Consider the following 18,271-nt stretch of genomic DNA (forward strand, 5'->3'; position numbering starts at 1 on the left):
ATCAGATATTTTTCATCTACATATGCACCAAATATGGAATTTTTACAATATTTTTAAAATTAATAATTAATATTTTAAAATTTCAGCGAATTCTTTTATAATTCGTATTTTCATAAAATTGTCATTTAAATAAAGCAATCTATGAGGTTCGTTATATATGTTTTTTAAGTTATTACGAAGTAACTATTACTATGACACGAAAATATACGATGACTATCCTTTTCAGAATGTATTATTAGAATTTTATGCATCGCGAAGCGTATTATTCATAGTGTGTTTTTATTTTAAATTTACGAATCTCAAAAAATGAAGAGTACAGAATTTGATAATTTATATTAAACTTATAGTAAAAAAATATATAAACATAAACATATATAATTTCATTAGAGTCCAGAAATTTACGGAATTCCAATTTGATTATTAAATATTCTCAAAAAAACAAAAAGAAATGAATTAATATATTAATATGAAATTTTTAATATAGAGACGAAGAAAATGCTACTATTATATTATAATGCTGATTTATTGATGTTGTAATCATTATTATAAAAAATTTATTTGTTTATCAACGTTACAAGATTGCAGCTGTGTAAATAAATGTGTGCTTTCTCTGCAATACGTAGCATCTTTATTTGTTATCATTCCTTTTATTATCCTTGTAAAAAAAATATTATACATTGTACATTATCTAAAAAATAAATTTATACTATAAATAATATCGATTAATTTATATTTTTATCTTATATAATATATAATATATATTCACAAATAGCCTTTTATTTCCTCAAATGGTTTCTTTAATTCTAAATTATATTTCAAATATAAATTCATATATAATTAAGAAGTATAATTAACAGATTTTCTTAGAAATCCCACTCTATATATCCAAAAATATTTTGCTTATATTCTGCCAATTTTTTATTTGATGTATACCAGCATGAACTTCATGGACTTCAATTACTTTCTATCATAGGTGTATGAATTTCTAATTAAAAGGTATAGTAAAACCATTAATCATTAATAATTATGGTATGTTTTAGTTTTTTAAATATTATACTAATATTAATATGGTATATATAACGAATGCATGATTTATACAGTAATATAGTTGATTATATATATACATAGATGTATTATAAAGTTGTAATTAACATTTATAGAAACCATTACTAACATTGACAATTGTGAACTAACTTTATTTATAAAAATTATAAAGTTGTTTATATTATGAGATCCAATCAAATATTTAATTATTGTTTTAATATTTTTAATTTTTGAAATTAGGAAGTAATAGAAAATCTATCAAATGTAAATACAATATTTACAAACTTATATGTAAAGTAATAATGTAGTAATATATACAAACTTGATACATATATATATATATATATATATAATATTCATACAATTAAAAAAAGGCATGTACAAATAATGTGTGTATAATAATAAATAAAACAAATTAATAAAATGATACTTAAATAATAAAATAACGTTTTAATGAAATTTGAAAAAGAAGCAAAAGCAAATTTCATTTTGTAGTGATACGTAATGCGTAAGAATGATAGACGATGACAAGTCTATTTAAAAATAGCTTGCAAAGTAATTTCAGAATACGCGAGCAAAATATGACTTAGCAATCTAAAAATACATAAATACAATAATGAGCGTTTAATTTAGATAAATATTTGTAGAAACTTTCAAATTAATTAATTGTTATTTCTGAAATATAAAGTAATTATATCAATGTACTCGCTACCAAAATACTTTTATACTTTATACTTTTATACTTTTACACATTAAAACAATTTCAAAAACATTGTATGGAAATATAATCATCTTATAAGTGAAAACCTTTTAATAATTTAATAAATTCTTGTTGTCACTGATTAGAATAATTTTCCATGAACAGCCAATTACAACAATTATTATGTTGAATAAAATGTTCCTATTATTAAAATTAATTGACTATTATAAGATATGTATAAATACTACAGTGTTATAATAATTGTAAAATTTACTTCGTCGGTAAGGTCTGTACAATACTTTTTTACAATTACTGTAGGTATTATTTATCGTAAATATTATTATAACTGTACAACTAATTCAAAGTATACTGTACATGTATTATTTAGTAAAATAATTTTAAAAATTAAGAAAAAATTAACAAAAAATCCTATTGTTTAATATCAAAAATAAATATTTTTCTTGCAATATTACACAAGTATTACATTTTTTAATTTTAAAATAGTATAGATTAATATTATTTCAATTATAAAATAAAAAATTAAAGTATAATAATCTATAAGTCTAATTTACTTATTTAAGTTACAAATTATTAAAAAATTTTAATTTTTGTTTATTCCTATAACGTACTTATTAGATTATAATTTCAATTATAGTGTATTTAAATAATACAGAAAAATAATGATATATAGAAAAAATAATTGAAATTTTAATAATTCCTAAAATCAGACTGAGCCTTGATAAAACAATTAAACTATATGAAAGAATATTATAATCACAGATAATATGATTTGGAAACCAATAATAACAAAAAATTTGTAAAAATTATTGTTTAAAGTATATTATTTTAATATTATATTTATTTATATTATATTATATATTATATATATATTATTATATTATCTATTATTTTCTGCGTACAGCTTTGTTTTAATTGCTTAATAAAAAGTGACTCTATATATAATTTAATTATTTTTATTTTTTAATAGCATTAATTTGTGTTATATTTATCACTATGTATTGTCACACATTTTTCTGTAATTTCGTTAATTTAATCATATGTTTATAAATGGTAGAATAAATTTAAAAATAAATTATTGTCTTATCTTATTATTATAGTTCAATTCAAAATTTATCAAATAAGGAAGATAATTATTTTAAAGTCTTTAATAAATGTTTCAAAAAGTATTTAATAATTATTTAATAATAAAAAAATTAATATAGAAAATGAAATTTTATTATATTTAGTGAATTAATTAGTAGAAATTTCTATGCGCACATTGCAATATCATTAGAAAAAAATAGTGACCTGAAACAAAGTATTATGTAGTACGCACAGAATTCAAAAATGAGAAGAAAAACAATACCAGATTACGCATCTCCAAGAGGTCAGGCCTACACCGAGGTCGTTAGAAATAACTAGTATTTGTGGGACCTAGGAATGTACAAACATAATCGACAAAAAAAAGAATGTCGAATATGTAAATTAGTAGATACCACTCAAAAATATTTATTGAAGATATGTGCATGTATATGTGATTTAATTTGGTGATCAAAAATTAAATAAATTCAGATTTTCGTTTGACTTATTTTTAAATGGTACATTTGAAAATTCAGAATTATATTTATTTAAAATAAATTAATCTTAATGCAAACATTGAAATTTCTAAAAATTTGATTTATAATAATTATAGTATCCTTTATTTTATTATTCGACTTTGTAACATTTGAGCAAGATTAAAAAGATAAATTTTGTGCCAAAAATTAACAATGAATAAGAATATAGATCCACCATGTTTGGTTAGTCATACGAAAAATAAGAAATTGGAAAATAACTATGAACGTGTAGGAAATAAAGCTTAATACAACCAAAACAATTATTTTAAACTCGATCCGAATGCTTCTTGAATCACGTGTCGCCACTTCATTGGTACTAAGTTTCTCCAGTTCATCTACTGTATCACAAACGTAGTAGCCTTGGCCCAGGGCCAATACTAGTTCCGAATTAAAGTATTATTATTTGTGAAAGCAGCGCTTTGCTTACATCCAACTTCGATCGGATAGCCGGATTAAGGTAGACCTTAACTCGTTCGAGCTTTCTCGAAGATACACAAGTTTTGTAAATGCATAAAAACTTATGAATATTACATGCTACACCAAATAATTCGGGTTATTTATTTTTAAACAAAGTACAAACATTTACAAAATTATAAATATCACAATATTAATAAAAAAAGTTTTTAATAATCGAATACCTTTTTGTAATTCATAATATAACGGTATTTTGAAATAAAAATTTGTTAAAAACTATGACATTATTATTACATTATCTTTGTTATAAATATATTTAATTTTATAATTTATGTTTATAATTTATATTTATAAATGCATTTATAATTTATAGAATTTAAAATCTAAAACAATTTAGAATGAATGATATAATTAGTCGATGAAATCATTTCAGTTTTATAATATATAAAGTTTTTATTTGAGATGATATGTACAATCGTTTCAAAGTATTAGAATGATTAAATACTTTACAATTAAAATAAAACATATATAATCAAATCGTTTGAAACTTTCTCACAAATATTATTCAATTATACTCAAAGCTAAACTGATTCTATACATGAAAAATTACCAGATTTATATATGTATACATTTATTGATGTAACATCTTTAATTAAATTTTATAAATTTTCGAAATTAAAAAAAATATTATATATATTATTGTTAATTGTTAATATAAAATAATAACGGTTATACGAGTTTATTCCAAAAATATTAATATCAACATGTATTTCCGTCTCAATGTTCGCAGCTTATTATAAATTTTATTTATAGCTAACATTTTTTAACCTTTTACTTATAAAAATTCTTTATTCATTTGTATTGTTTATTTCTAGTTATAATTATACTACAATAATATAAATAATAAAACAAATATTGACATACATTGTAAGATCATAACTATCTATACTTATCATATGCTGCTATGCATAGATAAAAAATACCTATAATACATGTATTATAGAATATATAAATGTATCGATAATTTCAGTTGTTATAAATTAAATTAAATTAGAATTTACATATAGTTCACTTTACAAAAATCTGTCATGATTCATGAAACTCTGAATCCAAAACAATTTTATTTGAAAAATAATATATATAATCACATATATTCCAAAATTGTTTATATATATATTATTGACATAATTCTTTCTTATGTCTCAAGATCTCAAGATCAATAAAGTATTACTTTTGATGTTTCGTCTAAATACTGCAAATATCTTTATTGTCTAATCTATTAAATTCAATAGAAAAAACATTTGATTTTGATACTTGAAATACCTATATACTAGAACAAAATATCTAAAAATATTTGTTTATATACTCATTTATAGTACTAATTATACAAAGGAAAAATAAAATTTAATTTTAGTAGACTGTAATATTAGATTTCAAAAACTTTAAAAACAGAATTTTAATCAACAATTTTTATGTAGTTAATCTTAAATAATTTTAAACTTATTGTTTATTATAAAATTCAAATAGTTAAGGTTTTAATAATATAATACAAACAATTGAAGAATAGATTAAACAAGGTGTTTATAAAATTAACAAAATAATAAATAAATCATATGACAAAATATCGATATCAAAACTTAATTTTGTTAAATTGTGTGGACGAATCTAATATTTCGTTAGAATATTTATTTAGAAATAATTATTAAACTAAATGAAAGTTTTTTTGCATGGAATTAAAATAACCTGAACATGAACCATGGAATTTAAAAGGAATTTATATACGAAAGTTATTTTATACATTATCCATGCATTATTTGTACTGTTTTGTATTAAAAAATATATTATTAAATTGTATCATATAAAATCTATCAATTTCTTTAACCTTAAATTATGTGTTTTAAAACCCTTTAAAAAACTTTAATAGATTAGAATATAAACCTAAAAAATTTAATATGCATATTCGAATAAATTTAACATTATTGTTCATAAATTTTTTAATATGAATATAAATATTTAAATACATTCTGTCTTATTTTAGTATTACAAATAATAATAGAAAAAGGTGATATAATACAAATAATATAAAAATTTTATATAAATATATTATAATGAGAAATTATAGTTATATATTATTTTAATTTTTGTGACCGTCAGTAAAAAATTCAATCTATAAAATAATGTTACATAAATATACGAAATATATTTTAATAAACAATTGTATTTCTGTGTACTTTGAATAATGTTTATGGTAATAATGTAAATAAATATACATATATGTGTTATAACTATATGTTATATATCTTTATCGTTTTATATTTCAAAGGTTCAATACGAAATATTCTTCTGTTTCTTAATAAATTAAGAACAATGTACAATATGTGAACATACTACTTTGTGATTTTTTTTTATCAAATTTATTATTTCTAAAAAATTGTTAGAAAGAAAAAATTAAAATAAAATTGATAGTCAATTCTAAAATATCATTATATAAATATAAACTTAATCGATAAAATATTAATAATTTTTCATTTTTAATTCAAATTATTTATTAATTTCATTTATATTCTTTTTAAATTTATGTATCTAATTAATTAAAATAATAAAATTTCAATTCAAATTGAATATAGAAAATTAATTTCAGGATCTTCTACCATACTACAGAGAATTCATAAAAGTAAATGTAAACTGGATAAATCATCAAAATTTGTTGCACTTAAGGATCTGTTTTTATCGCCAGAAATTCACATTAAAGAGCCAATTCTTCTCCCAAGTAATGATTTGAAAACAGAGTCGTGGAAATTTAGGTAAAGTGAATTCTATAAATTCATTATCTTTTCCTTTCATTTTCAATAAATATTTTATTATATATATATACATATATTATACCAATTTAGATTTTTATATCATTTGTGATTATTTTATAATATTGAAGATATTGAATTAACAAAACTATCTAATGAAATAAATATTTAAATTAATATTTAAAATCCATTACACATAAATTTTTAATTTATTTTTTTAGTTTCTCTAATTTTTTTGAAGACTCACAAAACATAAACAATACAGATAGATTTTTATAAATAATATATATATATATATATATATATAAATTATATATTTAAATTCTATATATATATATATATATATATATATATATATATATATATATATATATATATATATATTTCATAAATAATATGTTACTTCTTTCCAAATAGAAAGTTTAAAACTTTATAAAAACATTCATTTTTTTCAGCAATGAATGCATGCATTATGAGACAGGAAGTCTGGATGAACAGGTGCAAGATCTTGAAGATTTTGAATTATCTAATACTACAACAATAAAGGAATCCAATATTCACTTTAATGATTTATTACAATTCAAAATTAAGCTCAAAACTGGAAATTCTGCAAAGAGAAAAAGTAAACGAAATCGAAAAGGTGAGTTTTTTATAATAAAATATTTTAATTATAATTGTATTATAGTAGTTTAACTTTTTGGTATATTAATAAATAAGAAGATCGATGGCCAAATATCTGAAATTTATTTTGTAAATTGTATAAAGAAATACGTAAGAAATTATCAAATTTTTTATGTTTAATAATATTGTAAAATATTATTTTAACCAGAAATTCAAATATTCAATATAATATATATTTTTTAATTATTCATTGACTTCATAATTTATATACGAACAAAAATAATGTAATATATATATCACAAATACAATAGATCATTTTTACATATATGTAAAGTTATAAAAAGCAAAACTAACCAAAAAATAAAGTAAGATATGCTATCTATTTTTATCTACTAATGTGTTGTCACGAGTGTGTTTATATCAGAAACTAATAAGTAAGAATGAAGATTCGAACATTTCCCTCCCAAACTCGAAATAGCACCTTGTTACTAACTCACTCAAAAGCAACACCTTGAAGTAGGATGAATCAGATATCTATATTCTTAAACAGTTCCAATCTAATTTATGAACAAATAATATTACATTACAGATACGACATAGATTTCACGATTCAAGATCACTAATAGAAAATTTCTTTTTTGTGATATCAGCTAGATAGATAGAATAGAATAGATAGATAGAATAGAATATCATTTATCATTCATATATATCATAAACTTTCTTAATCTATTTTAAATTAGATGCATCTATTACTTAAAAATTCTTAATTATTTTAAACAATTAAGTATAAAATATACTCATTAAAAGTTAATTACTTTTATTTAAAAAATTATTACTATTTTTTTAATAATCTGCAGTTGTATATAAAAAATGTACTATTTTTAATATAATGAATCATACCATTTTTTAAGATACTTAAAATATATAATTAATGATATTAATTAAAAGTATTATACTATTCGTTTTATCATTTGAAAATAATTAAGAAATATCTATAAAGATCGGAATATTCTTAATTATAATATGAATTAAAATAGTCTTATTAGAAATTAGAAAGTAGAAATTGAATTATAAATTAATAAAAGATCATTAGAAATATAAAAAAATATTTCATATTTTTATGAAAGAATCAGTTTACGATAGTAGAATTTAAACATTGTTTTTAATTTTTACACTATCATTTACAATTTTGTATGAATTTAGAATTCCTGTACCATATTATATATACAAAATATAATCAAATATATATAAAAATTAGTAATTTTACTAAAAAATTGTTAGCAGTATAACTAATATAATTAACATTTATATATTGTTCATGTTATTGGCTATAAAATATTATAAAATATTTCTTTGATTTTGACGAGGTTTATTAAAAGATTGATATTAAAAATTGGCAGTCCCTATTAGAAAAAAAAACATAAAAAATAGAATTAAATAATACAAAATTCTCTTTTACACATCGCCAAACACTAAAATTTACTTTCTTTTTAAACGGACGTCTTAAAATTCGCAAGGCTGTTCTTCAAGGGCGCTCTGAAGAGCTAAAAGCTCGAGTCTCGGCGCGCAATGGATGGGCTTTCGTGACGCAATTGTGTTTTAGCGGTGTGCGTATCCAAAGCCGAAAGTGTCCAGCAATGCGTCGGCATCACAGTGGCAATGTCACCCAATGTACGTGTGTGCGCTGAGGAACGACGGCCAAGCTATGAGATTACAAAAGCGAGGGCGCGACATCGCTATCTTTATCTTTCTCTTTAGTTCGGTGCCGACGTAACACGAAACCGAGCATTATACGCAATCTGAATTGCACGGACACGCGCTTGCACTGGATTTATCTCGATCGGCCAGTGTCTGACGCGACACCACGAACTTCTACATCCCTTCTCCGTCGGAGTCATGCTCCGTTTCATCCTGCTCTCGCTTTCGTAATTACTATCGCAAGTTTTACTATTATGATAATTAATTACATGCCAGATTGCATATGGTAATCCTATTATGAAAAAGAGAAGTTCAGTTTCAGAACATTGACGGTTATCAAAATGCCTTAATACAAATGATTTTAAATCGCGATAGTATATTTAAGCTAAGCGTGCTCGTTCTAATTCTACTTAACCCAATATCATTATTTTAGTAGCAGCTACTTTATCATCGATAGTACAGCATTTCGATTATTTATTGCTGCTTATTAAACTTTCGTTGAGTTTACCCTGGTACATTTATGCATCAAATTAAATTAAATTAATTTCGGTAAAACAATATTTGCCTGTTTATTTATTGGTCTCTTAGACCTAATTTCATTTCATATGATAATCAAATTAATGTATGATATCATTGTTACATGCAGTTATTCGAAAATCTGGTATTATTATGAAAACTATATCTAGCTGCTCTATTATAAATTCTCTAATTTTCTCAGGTTATTGGTAATGCATTAAAAACTAGTTCTAAGAAATATGTGGAACCGCAATAGTACTACAATTTAATCATTTTTTATACTGAATTAATATAAAAAAAATATTTCTAGCAATAATGAATTTTATTAATAAAAATGATTAGATTTTTTTTTATTTTTGCTTATTATCTTAGTTTTATAAGTATAAATGCCATGAGTATACCTTTTACATGACAAATAAATTATTTATTTTGATTTTTTTAGGTAAAATTAAAATAAAATTTTTTTACTAAAGTAACTAGTAAAATATTACATAAAATAAATTGAATTAAAAAAATTCATATTTTTTTTATGATTTTGATGATTGAATTTCAAAAATTCAATAAAAAAAAATGAAAAAAAAAATATATTATTTAAAAATTTAATATAAAACACTTGATAATATAAAGAATTAAAATATAACTAGACAAACAATTTTTTTCAATGTTAATGTTATTTTTTGATATTATTATTTAAATATTATTTATAAGTATTTATAAATAAGTATCAAAAATATTTGTATTATAAAAAAATTATATATTTTTATAAAAGTGAATATATTTACATATGAGTTCATAAAAATAATATTTTTATGTAGTAAAATATAATTATTAATTGTGTAATTACATAATATGTATCTATTCTATAATATTATTTTCGATGTTTGCAATTTTATGTAACAACACGGAAATAAAATAAAATTCTTACAATTATAAATGTTTTGAAATATAAATCATCATAGTCGAAGTATATAATCAACCATGTATTGCTAACGAAATTTTATATTATCAACTAACTATATGACATAACTAATTCATATTAAAATAGATATTCCCTTGTCATATTTAAATGTAATAGCTATTAAAATATGTTGAATTTGATTCAATATTGTATATTAATAATTTAAAAGTATTAATGTTTTAAATAATAATTGATAATTGTATATTGGCATTTAATTTAACATTATACATCATATTTATAAAAATAGAAAAAATAACAATAATAAGTATTCTTAAAAGTAATAATTATGTACATTATGAAGAAATTAGCAATATCGTTTTATATACTAATTACTGATGAGTTGATTAATTACTTACTACTGATATTAATAATGAGTTTGCAGATAAGATAATGTAAGTCTATTTATGGTACACATGTACAAAAATTTGCATTGATTTTATAATGATTACATTTTAACAAATTCAAATCTGTGAATGGAGTTTCATATATAAAGTTAATCAAGAAGAGCGAAATAGCTTAAAGTAAAAAAACGTATTAAAAATACTTTTTCAAAAAACATGCGTTCACTTTGATTCTATCTTTACCTACGCTCATTTTATTTACTATATAATCTACTATTAAACTTATTAATTGTCGAGGGCGTTAATACTTTAACATCAATAACGGTCACAACATTTAATTTATATACCTGCTTTTATTCGGAACAAGGTCGTTAATGTTGTATAAGCGATTCCTGATTCGAAAATAAATTGATAATATGATCATCGGTAATTCAGATCATGAATTATCAAATGCTCTTCATACGTTGTATACGACCATTATAATTTGTTCAGAGTTTTCGTATTTTTTTAGTCATACCTAGAAAAGTATGGATTCATCGTGATTACAGAGACGAAAAGAAGACGGAAAAAAGAGAAAAAGAAAGTCAAGGAAGGCTAGCAACGAGCAATCCGAAAATGAAGTTGAGTAAGAGAGGAGGTTGCGTGGGCGGGTAGCTTGTCGAGTCTTCTGAGACGAAGAGGACTGAACTGATGTGGAAGTTTGAACGTATGATTTCTTGATGCGATTTAACGGATTTTTCCTCCATCTTCTATACGTTTACTTTTTGTAAATTGCTTCCCTATCGTTTATTGGCTAGATACTCATTTCAAACAGATTCTGTAATTTAATTGCTTCTTACTACTACATAATTAGATTTATATTTGAAATTATTATTATCGATAAAAATTTTATTATAATAGTATATTCTTATTATTTCTGATTGTAATTTTAATTTGCATTTTTTATTAATAAACTTTATTAATAAATAACTTTTAAAGATAAAAATTATATAAAAATAAAATAAAATTAATTTAATTTAATTTTTATTGTAAATAATTTCAATAATTAATATTTACTATATATTACAATACTAATCATTAAAAATGACAAACTTGTTGAAAATTGACAACAAACAGAAAGAATTAAATGAACTTTCTTATTGAACTTTTTAATCGACAAGAATAATCGAGCTTTTAATAAATTAGGAAATATTTATAAATATTTAATTTTTAATAGTATATTTTTATTTAGATTTTTACTAAAATAATAAGATGCAGCTTTTGAATAAAAACGTTAAATATTTTTTTTAATCGAGTAACTCTCATATTTTTAATATAATCATGTAATAAAAAATATTATGAAATAACAAAAATCAAAATTTTGGTAAATAAATAAATTTTAGATAATGCCATTATAATATCAAACTTTGAGCATTGAACTAAATTTTGAATTTTAATGGAGTTTTTCAATATAAAAAACTGATAGATTTAATAAATTATAATGAAAAGAGAATAATTTTATTAAACTAAATGACATTATGATAAATAGAAATAAATCAAATTGGTACTATTAAATAATCTTCGAATATAAAATACTTTACGTTCGTCTCATTATCTTATATAATTTCGATTTTATGGAAAAAATAAGTTTTGGAAATTCATAAAAATATCATTTTCAAATTATTCAGAATGTGATATAAATCTTGATAGTATTTCTTGAAAATTATTGACTTGAGATCATTACATAATATTTTTATATTCGTTTTTTTATTTCTTATTCATAAAAGTATACAATAATTTCAAATGATTATATACATAAATAATAATTATACTTGATTAAAATAACTACGATACAAATAATTTATTATTCTTTTTCATAAATATACAATTTGAAACAATATTATTTATCAGAGCGATGCAAATTAAGTAGTTAAATTAAGAGGTAACATCACTCATGAGTGCCTAAAATAAACCGGCTGTTAGGAATTTTACGGAATAAAATTTAAAAAAATGACAAATTTATAAAGTAAAATTATTATGTATACTTTTATTTATAAAGAATTTCGTAATAATTAACTGATCTGAACAAGTATTCTCTATTTTATAAAATTTTGTAACTTTATAAAACAAAACATTTAAGAAATCTGTTCCTATAACTTTAAAGCATATAAGATAATTTGTGAATATATTTTTGGAAGAATGATGAAAAATAAATAGCTATACTATTCAGAATATTTCAAACATTAACTAAATAAAAGTAAAATTTTTATTGTATTTCTTTTCATTTTCTCAAGGTAGATTTTTTTTAATAATTTTAAAACAAGCTCTGTGTATTAAATGAATTTATGATTCTTTTAATACATGATTTCATTTAGCAATTAAAAAATTATTGTTGTTGACCAATAAGTATTAGTTAAATTGAATAAACAATGTATAAAATAAATGAACAATAATAGAATACTTGAGAAATCTTTACAAAACATTAATCTACGATATAATGAATTTTAATAAATATGTAATTAAATTAATAAAATAATAAAAAATAATAATTGTATTGAATTGAAGGTTTAAAATATACTTAATAATATATGGACATCGTGAAAAATATAGATAGCATGGGATACAAAGCTGTTTTATTTAAATTGATACATATTTCTGTTTGCACATGTATTTATTATTTTATTTATTAAAAAAATATTGTTCATTATGAAATGATAACATTTAATTATAATTTTAATTATATTTTTTTATATTATTTTAAATATTTTATCAGAAATAAAGCATAAATATATGTTTATTTTTTTATACTTTCTTCATTGCAAATCATTGCTATAAATATTAATCAATATTGTAAATTGATCTTAATGATTTATAGGATAACATAAAAAATTAATAATACTTAATAAAATTGATAGTATAAATGAAATAATATATAAATAGTATAAAGAAAAAAATAGTATTAAAATATAAAAAATTCTGCTTGATTATATATTTTAAAGCAATGTTAAACTTTAAGGTGACAATTCTATAATTTATTCGTTATTATTAATTTATTGCTATGATTTGGTGACTATTAATCTAATTATAGGAGTTTGCATATGAATGGTAGGAAAAATCATAGCTTGATAGTATTGAGTAAAAAGAGAGTGGGAGATAAAAATAAGAATGATAAGAATGGTAAAAGAGATAGTCTAAGAAAGTTGAGCTTTCCCGTTTCATGAATGCATCAACAACTTCTGAGTAAAGGGATATTTTTGTCCCTGCGCTTACCAACTCCCGCCTATATGCTTTTGCTCTTTCGCTCGACGTCGCGATGCTTGGCGTCGCTCCCACCTCCCGCACTATTCCCCTTGAGCCGATCTTTCTCTTTCTTTCTTTCCCCCTTCGTGACTAACTTTCGGTGGGCCGCGAGAGGCTCCCGAGGTATCTCGGTACCGGCTTCATCGTAATTCGCATTCGACCGACGTCTTGGTGTACGGACAGAAAGAAAGAGAAGTCTCGGGGAGAACACACACGTTATTTGGCTATTATGACTTGACTTCTACCAACTGAGGCCGCCGCAGGCACTCGCCCAGCGATATATTAGTTGCTTTTTTCGAAGAGCAAAAAAAAAAGCGATAGACCGAAATAAATATATATAGTATATATAATATATTTATGTATGTGTATATATATTTATTTATTTATTTATTTATTCGCATACGTATTTGTGCGTTCATAAAAGGATACAAACGACTTAAAGGGAGGAAAGATATAGCGAAAGATAATATTGTCACAAGCATTAGCAAGTGTTATTCAATTATAAATTCTATAAAAGCTCTTCTTTCTTTGGGAAGAAGCAAACGAATCAACGAGCAGCCTCGAACGCAACGCACTATTAAACAGAGAAGGGTAATGAGATAAATAATTGCAAGAAGGAAGAAAGCAGCAAAATCAAGACGACAAGGAAAAAGTGTTTTTATTTTTTAGTGCTTGTGCGTGCTCGACAAATAGGACCACCTCGGTTTTCTTTTACGAGGTGGTAATTTACATTTTCATGGTTCTGTTAAATACATTTATATATTTTTATTTTCTGTCGTGAAGTATCATAAATATTATTTATTTATTTAATCATTTCGGTCACGAATATTACGATACAAGCTGGATAACTTGAAAATCGTTTGGCAAAATGAGGCGCCAGCAGTCATGGGACATGCAAAAGCAAGAATATTCGCAGGAGCGGACAGAAACTCAAGTCACCAGGCAGCAGATCACTCAACAGAGAGGTCAGTCTGCGTATTATCGATTCAATGAACTCCAATTTCATTCATAATTGAAATTTTAACACCATATACTTTATTTGATTTTGAATTATTCAAAATTCTATATGAATAATAATATGAAGAAGCTATTGGACCAAAATTTGATTCCTTGAGCTCATAATGCAAGGCTAATGATTTCACAATTTGAACAATACGATTTAATTTTTTTAAATGAAATCATAAGCTCACCTAATATTAATATAAAAAAGATAATATTTTATAAAGAATAATAAACATCATAACTTTTTAAATTACTGTCAACTACGAAAAAATTAAATATTCAACGCATTCAATATTAATTCTTATCAGTTTAGAAGAAAAAAAATGATAGAAATGTAAAATTATATTATTAATAGCAGAAAGCTAAATTTAAAAGATTAATATTTATAAACGAGAATTATTTATCATGTATATATCTTAATGTAATTTAATATCTCAAAGAATTCAGAATTATCGCATAGCCAGCCCAAAACTATTTATAATCTACATGGGCACTATTAATAAATTCGTAAATATAGTTCATCTCTCTTTTCACAAAAGAAAAATAACAAGTATTCGTATTTCTTCGACCGATTGCAATAAGTTTAAAGCCACCGATAGATTACTCACACATATTCCATCATTTCAGCCGATACAAATTTTTTATTTTTATAATTCATTATTAATAATCCATATCAAAAGATCTATCCAAACGAGCTAGTCTCTAAAAAGATCATAAAATATTAAGAACTGGAAAAAGAAGAAACTTGTAATATGTGCATTAGCGTTCGTGTATGCCTATGAATGTTTGTATGTATAAATGTATATATGTATCAAACCGTGCAGACATTCAAATTGAGCGAAGTGGTTACATTGCCGGTACCTTCATACATTGCGCTCAGCGCAGCGTATAGAAGAACTGTTAGAAGTGCACTTGAGCGATTCCGTCGCCGTTCCTCGTTACGCTTCTCGTTCTTTTAAAGCGCGAATAGATTCCGCGTGCGTACGTCGATGCACCAACGTTAGTCCATGAGCCATGACTCAGGAACTTCGCGAAAGATTGCATCCGAATCCAAAATAAATGGGCACCTTGTACTGCATATCCCTTATGACATTTTTAAATTTGAAGGTGGTTATAGGGGTGATGATTTAGATGGTAAATAAACCTTGTCCTAACTTCTATTGGGCTGATCAGTCATTTATATTCCTATATAATGAGATCTGAATACATTAGTAATACTTAATTATACAGTGATTACTAATTACGAACAACAATAAATTCAAATAATTATGCTTTTGTCAATGCACATAATATTTGTAAATTATATAATAATGAAAGAATTAAAAATTTATATAGTTAAGAATATAATCACGCTTTTATTATGTAATTAATATTTAACGAAGTAATTGTTTCAGACTTCAGTATTCATTTAAGTAAAGTATGAAACCAAATCTATAAACAGCTACCTATTGTACTTAATTTTAATCTGTAGATAAAAGATAGGTCAAGGCCAATCTAATATTTATGATATTTGTCAACAGCTTTCAACAAACCATAAAATTATTTTAATAAAATATTTTGATAATTATCAATTAATATAAATTGTAATTATAAATTAAATGAAGGAAATATATATTTTTACCTAGCGCTATAAAAAAAATTCAACATCGATATGTTCATCGGTATTCAAAAATGCGTTGCCGACTTAGCGGCGGCCGCAAAAATCGTAGCTTTTTCTCTGCTGATTATACCAAGAGTTCTTCTACATCGGTATTCTATTTTCGAGTGAGCTCTCGTTGGTGCCTAACTAAATTTAGGTTCTGGCTCGTGCGCGCTCCAAAATTCTTCGTTCCACTCCCTTTTCCTCCCTCCCTGTACCATTATCTCGCTCACGCTCATTCTCTCTCTCTCTCTCTCTCTCTCTCTCTCTCTCTCTTAATCTCTCTCTCACTTGCCACCGTACGTTTAAGATTTAGGTGGACAAGAAGGTCCAAACTTGCTCTACTATAGAGCTCTTATCCGAGGCTTTACACCTAACAGCTGCTATTCTGTCAGAATATTGCAGATATACAATTATAAATGCCCACCTTCCATCACCTCATTCGAAGATATGTTGGGATTTATTATTGCTATAAAGCTTCTTCAAACTTAACAATTTTTCTGAATATCTTTTTCTTAATATCGCTTTCATAGATAAAATTATTTTAATAGAAAAGCAATTTAAATTACAACATTTCAAGAAATTGAATATTAACCAGAGTAATTTATAAATTTTTATTTCATTATTTAACAATGATTTTGTTAAAAGAAAATTGCAAATATAAACTTGAATTACTTAGGTTATTAAATTCTATTCATATTAAAAATGATATTAGTTTTGAAAACTTTCAAATGTCTGATAAATTTTCAATAAATATTTTATTTAAGTTTATATTTATATAGATATATGTATATACAATATATACAAATAAGAAATTATATATATATATAATAAATATTCTGTTTAATGCTGGCACTTTAATTAATAAATTATTATTTTTTTATCTTCTCATTTATTATAATTCTGATAAATGTATGTGAACACCTATTTTTATCTTTATATTTTTAATTGATCTTTATCGTTGAATTTATTAAGCTATTAATCATCATCCCAAAATAATGTTTCTTGAATACTATTTCTAATCTTTATTTTGTATTTTTAATATTATTGGTGTCCTATACCATAATAAAATTTTATATTGATTATTTATTAAAAATTTGTAATCAAATCAAAACTGTTTAGATAAAAATAGTTTTGAAAAAGAGTATTAAACAAAATATATTTATAACGAATTGCTACATTTTTAAATTAGTTCATTACAGTTACTGATTATACGTATAATCATAATGATAAATCCTAATGATCATATCATAATGTTATACCTTGACCTATTTTTGATATTCAATGCAACTTAAATTATATTTTTTTAATAAAATTTAAAGAAAATTTTAATTTGTAACACTAACACAAAATTGGATTAGTTCCAAAATGCACGAAACTAGTAGTTAGAAGAAAATGTTCTTCATTACCATTATGTTTTCAAATTTTACCGATGTTCATTTAATATTTAATAAGAAAGATATTTTTCACTTGAAAAATCTAAGATATTATATTTACTATATATATTATTATTATTATATTATATATTATTTAAAAAAATATTCTTTATGATATGTATTCTAAAACATATTAAAAATATTAAATAACAAGATATAATTAAAATAAATGTATAAATAGTATATATTAATTAATTCATAAAAAA

At 22.8% G+C, this 18,271-nt stretch overlaps 1 protein-coding gene across 1 annotated transcript in view; it reads left to right on the top strand.

The window, feature by feature from the left end:
- Positions 1-14,747: 14,747 nt before the first annotated feature.
- Positions 14,748-18,271, top strand: part of LOC105360800 (titin) — a 39,398-nt gene continuing 35,874 nt past the window's right edge. The window contains 1 exon segment of the mRNA XM_011497800.1: positions 14,748-14,953. Within this exon segment, the coding sequence (XP_011496102.1) occupies positions 14,857-14,953 (97 nt within the window). The 5' untranslated portion in view covers positions 14,748-14,856.

Source organism: Ceratosolen solmsi, unplaced genomic scaffold (assembly GCF_000503995.2).
Source record: "Ceratosolen solmsi marchali unplaced genomic scaffold, CerSol_1.0 scaffold47, whole genome shotgun sequence".
In the NCBI taxonomy this organism is placed as follows: domain Eukaryota; kingdom Metazoa; phylum Arthropoda; class Insecta; order Hymenoptera; family Agaonidae; genus Ceratosolen; species Ceratosolen solmsi.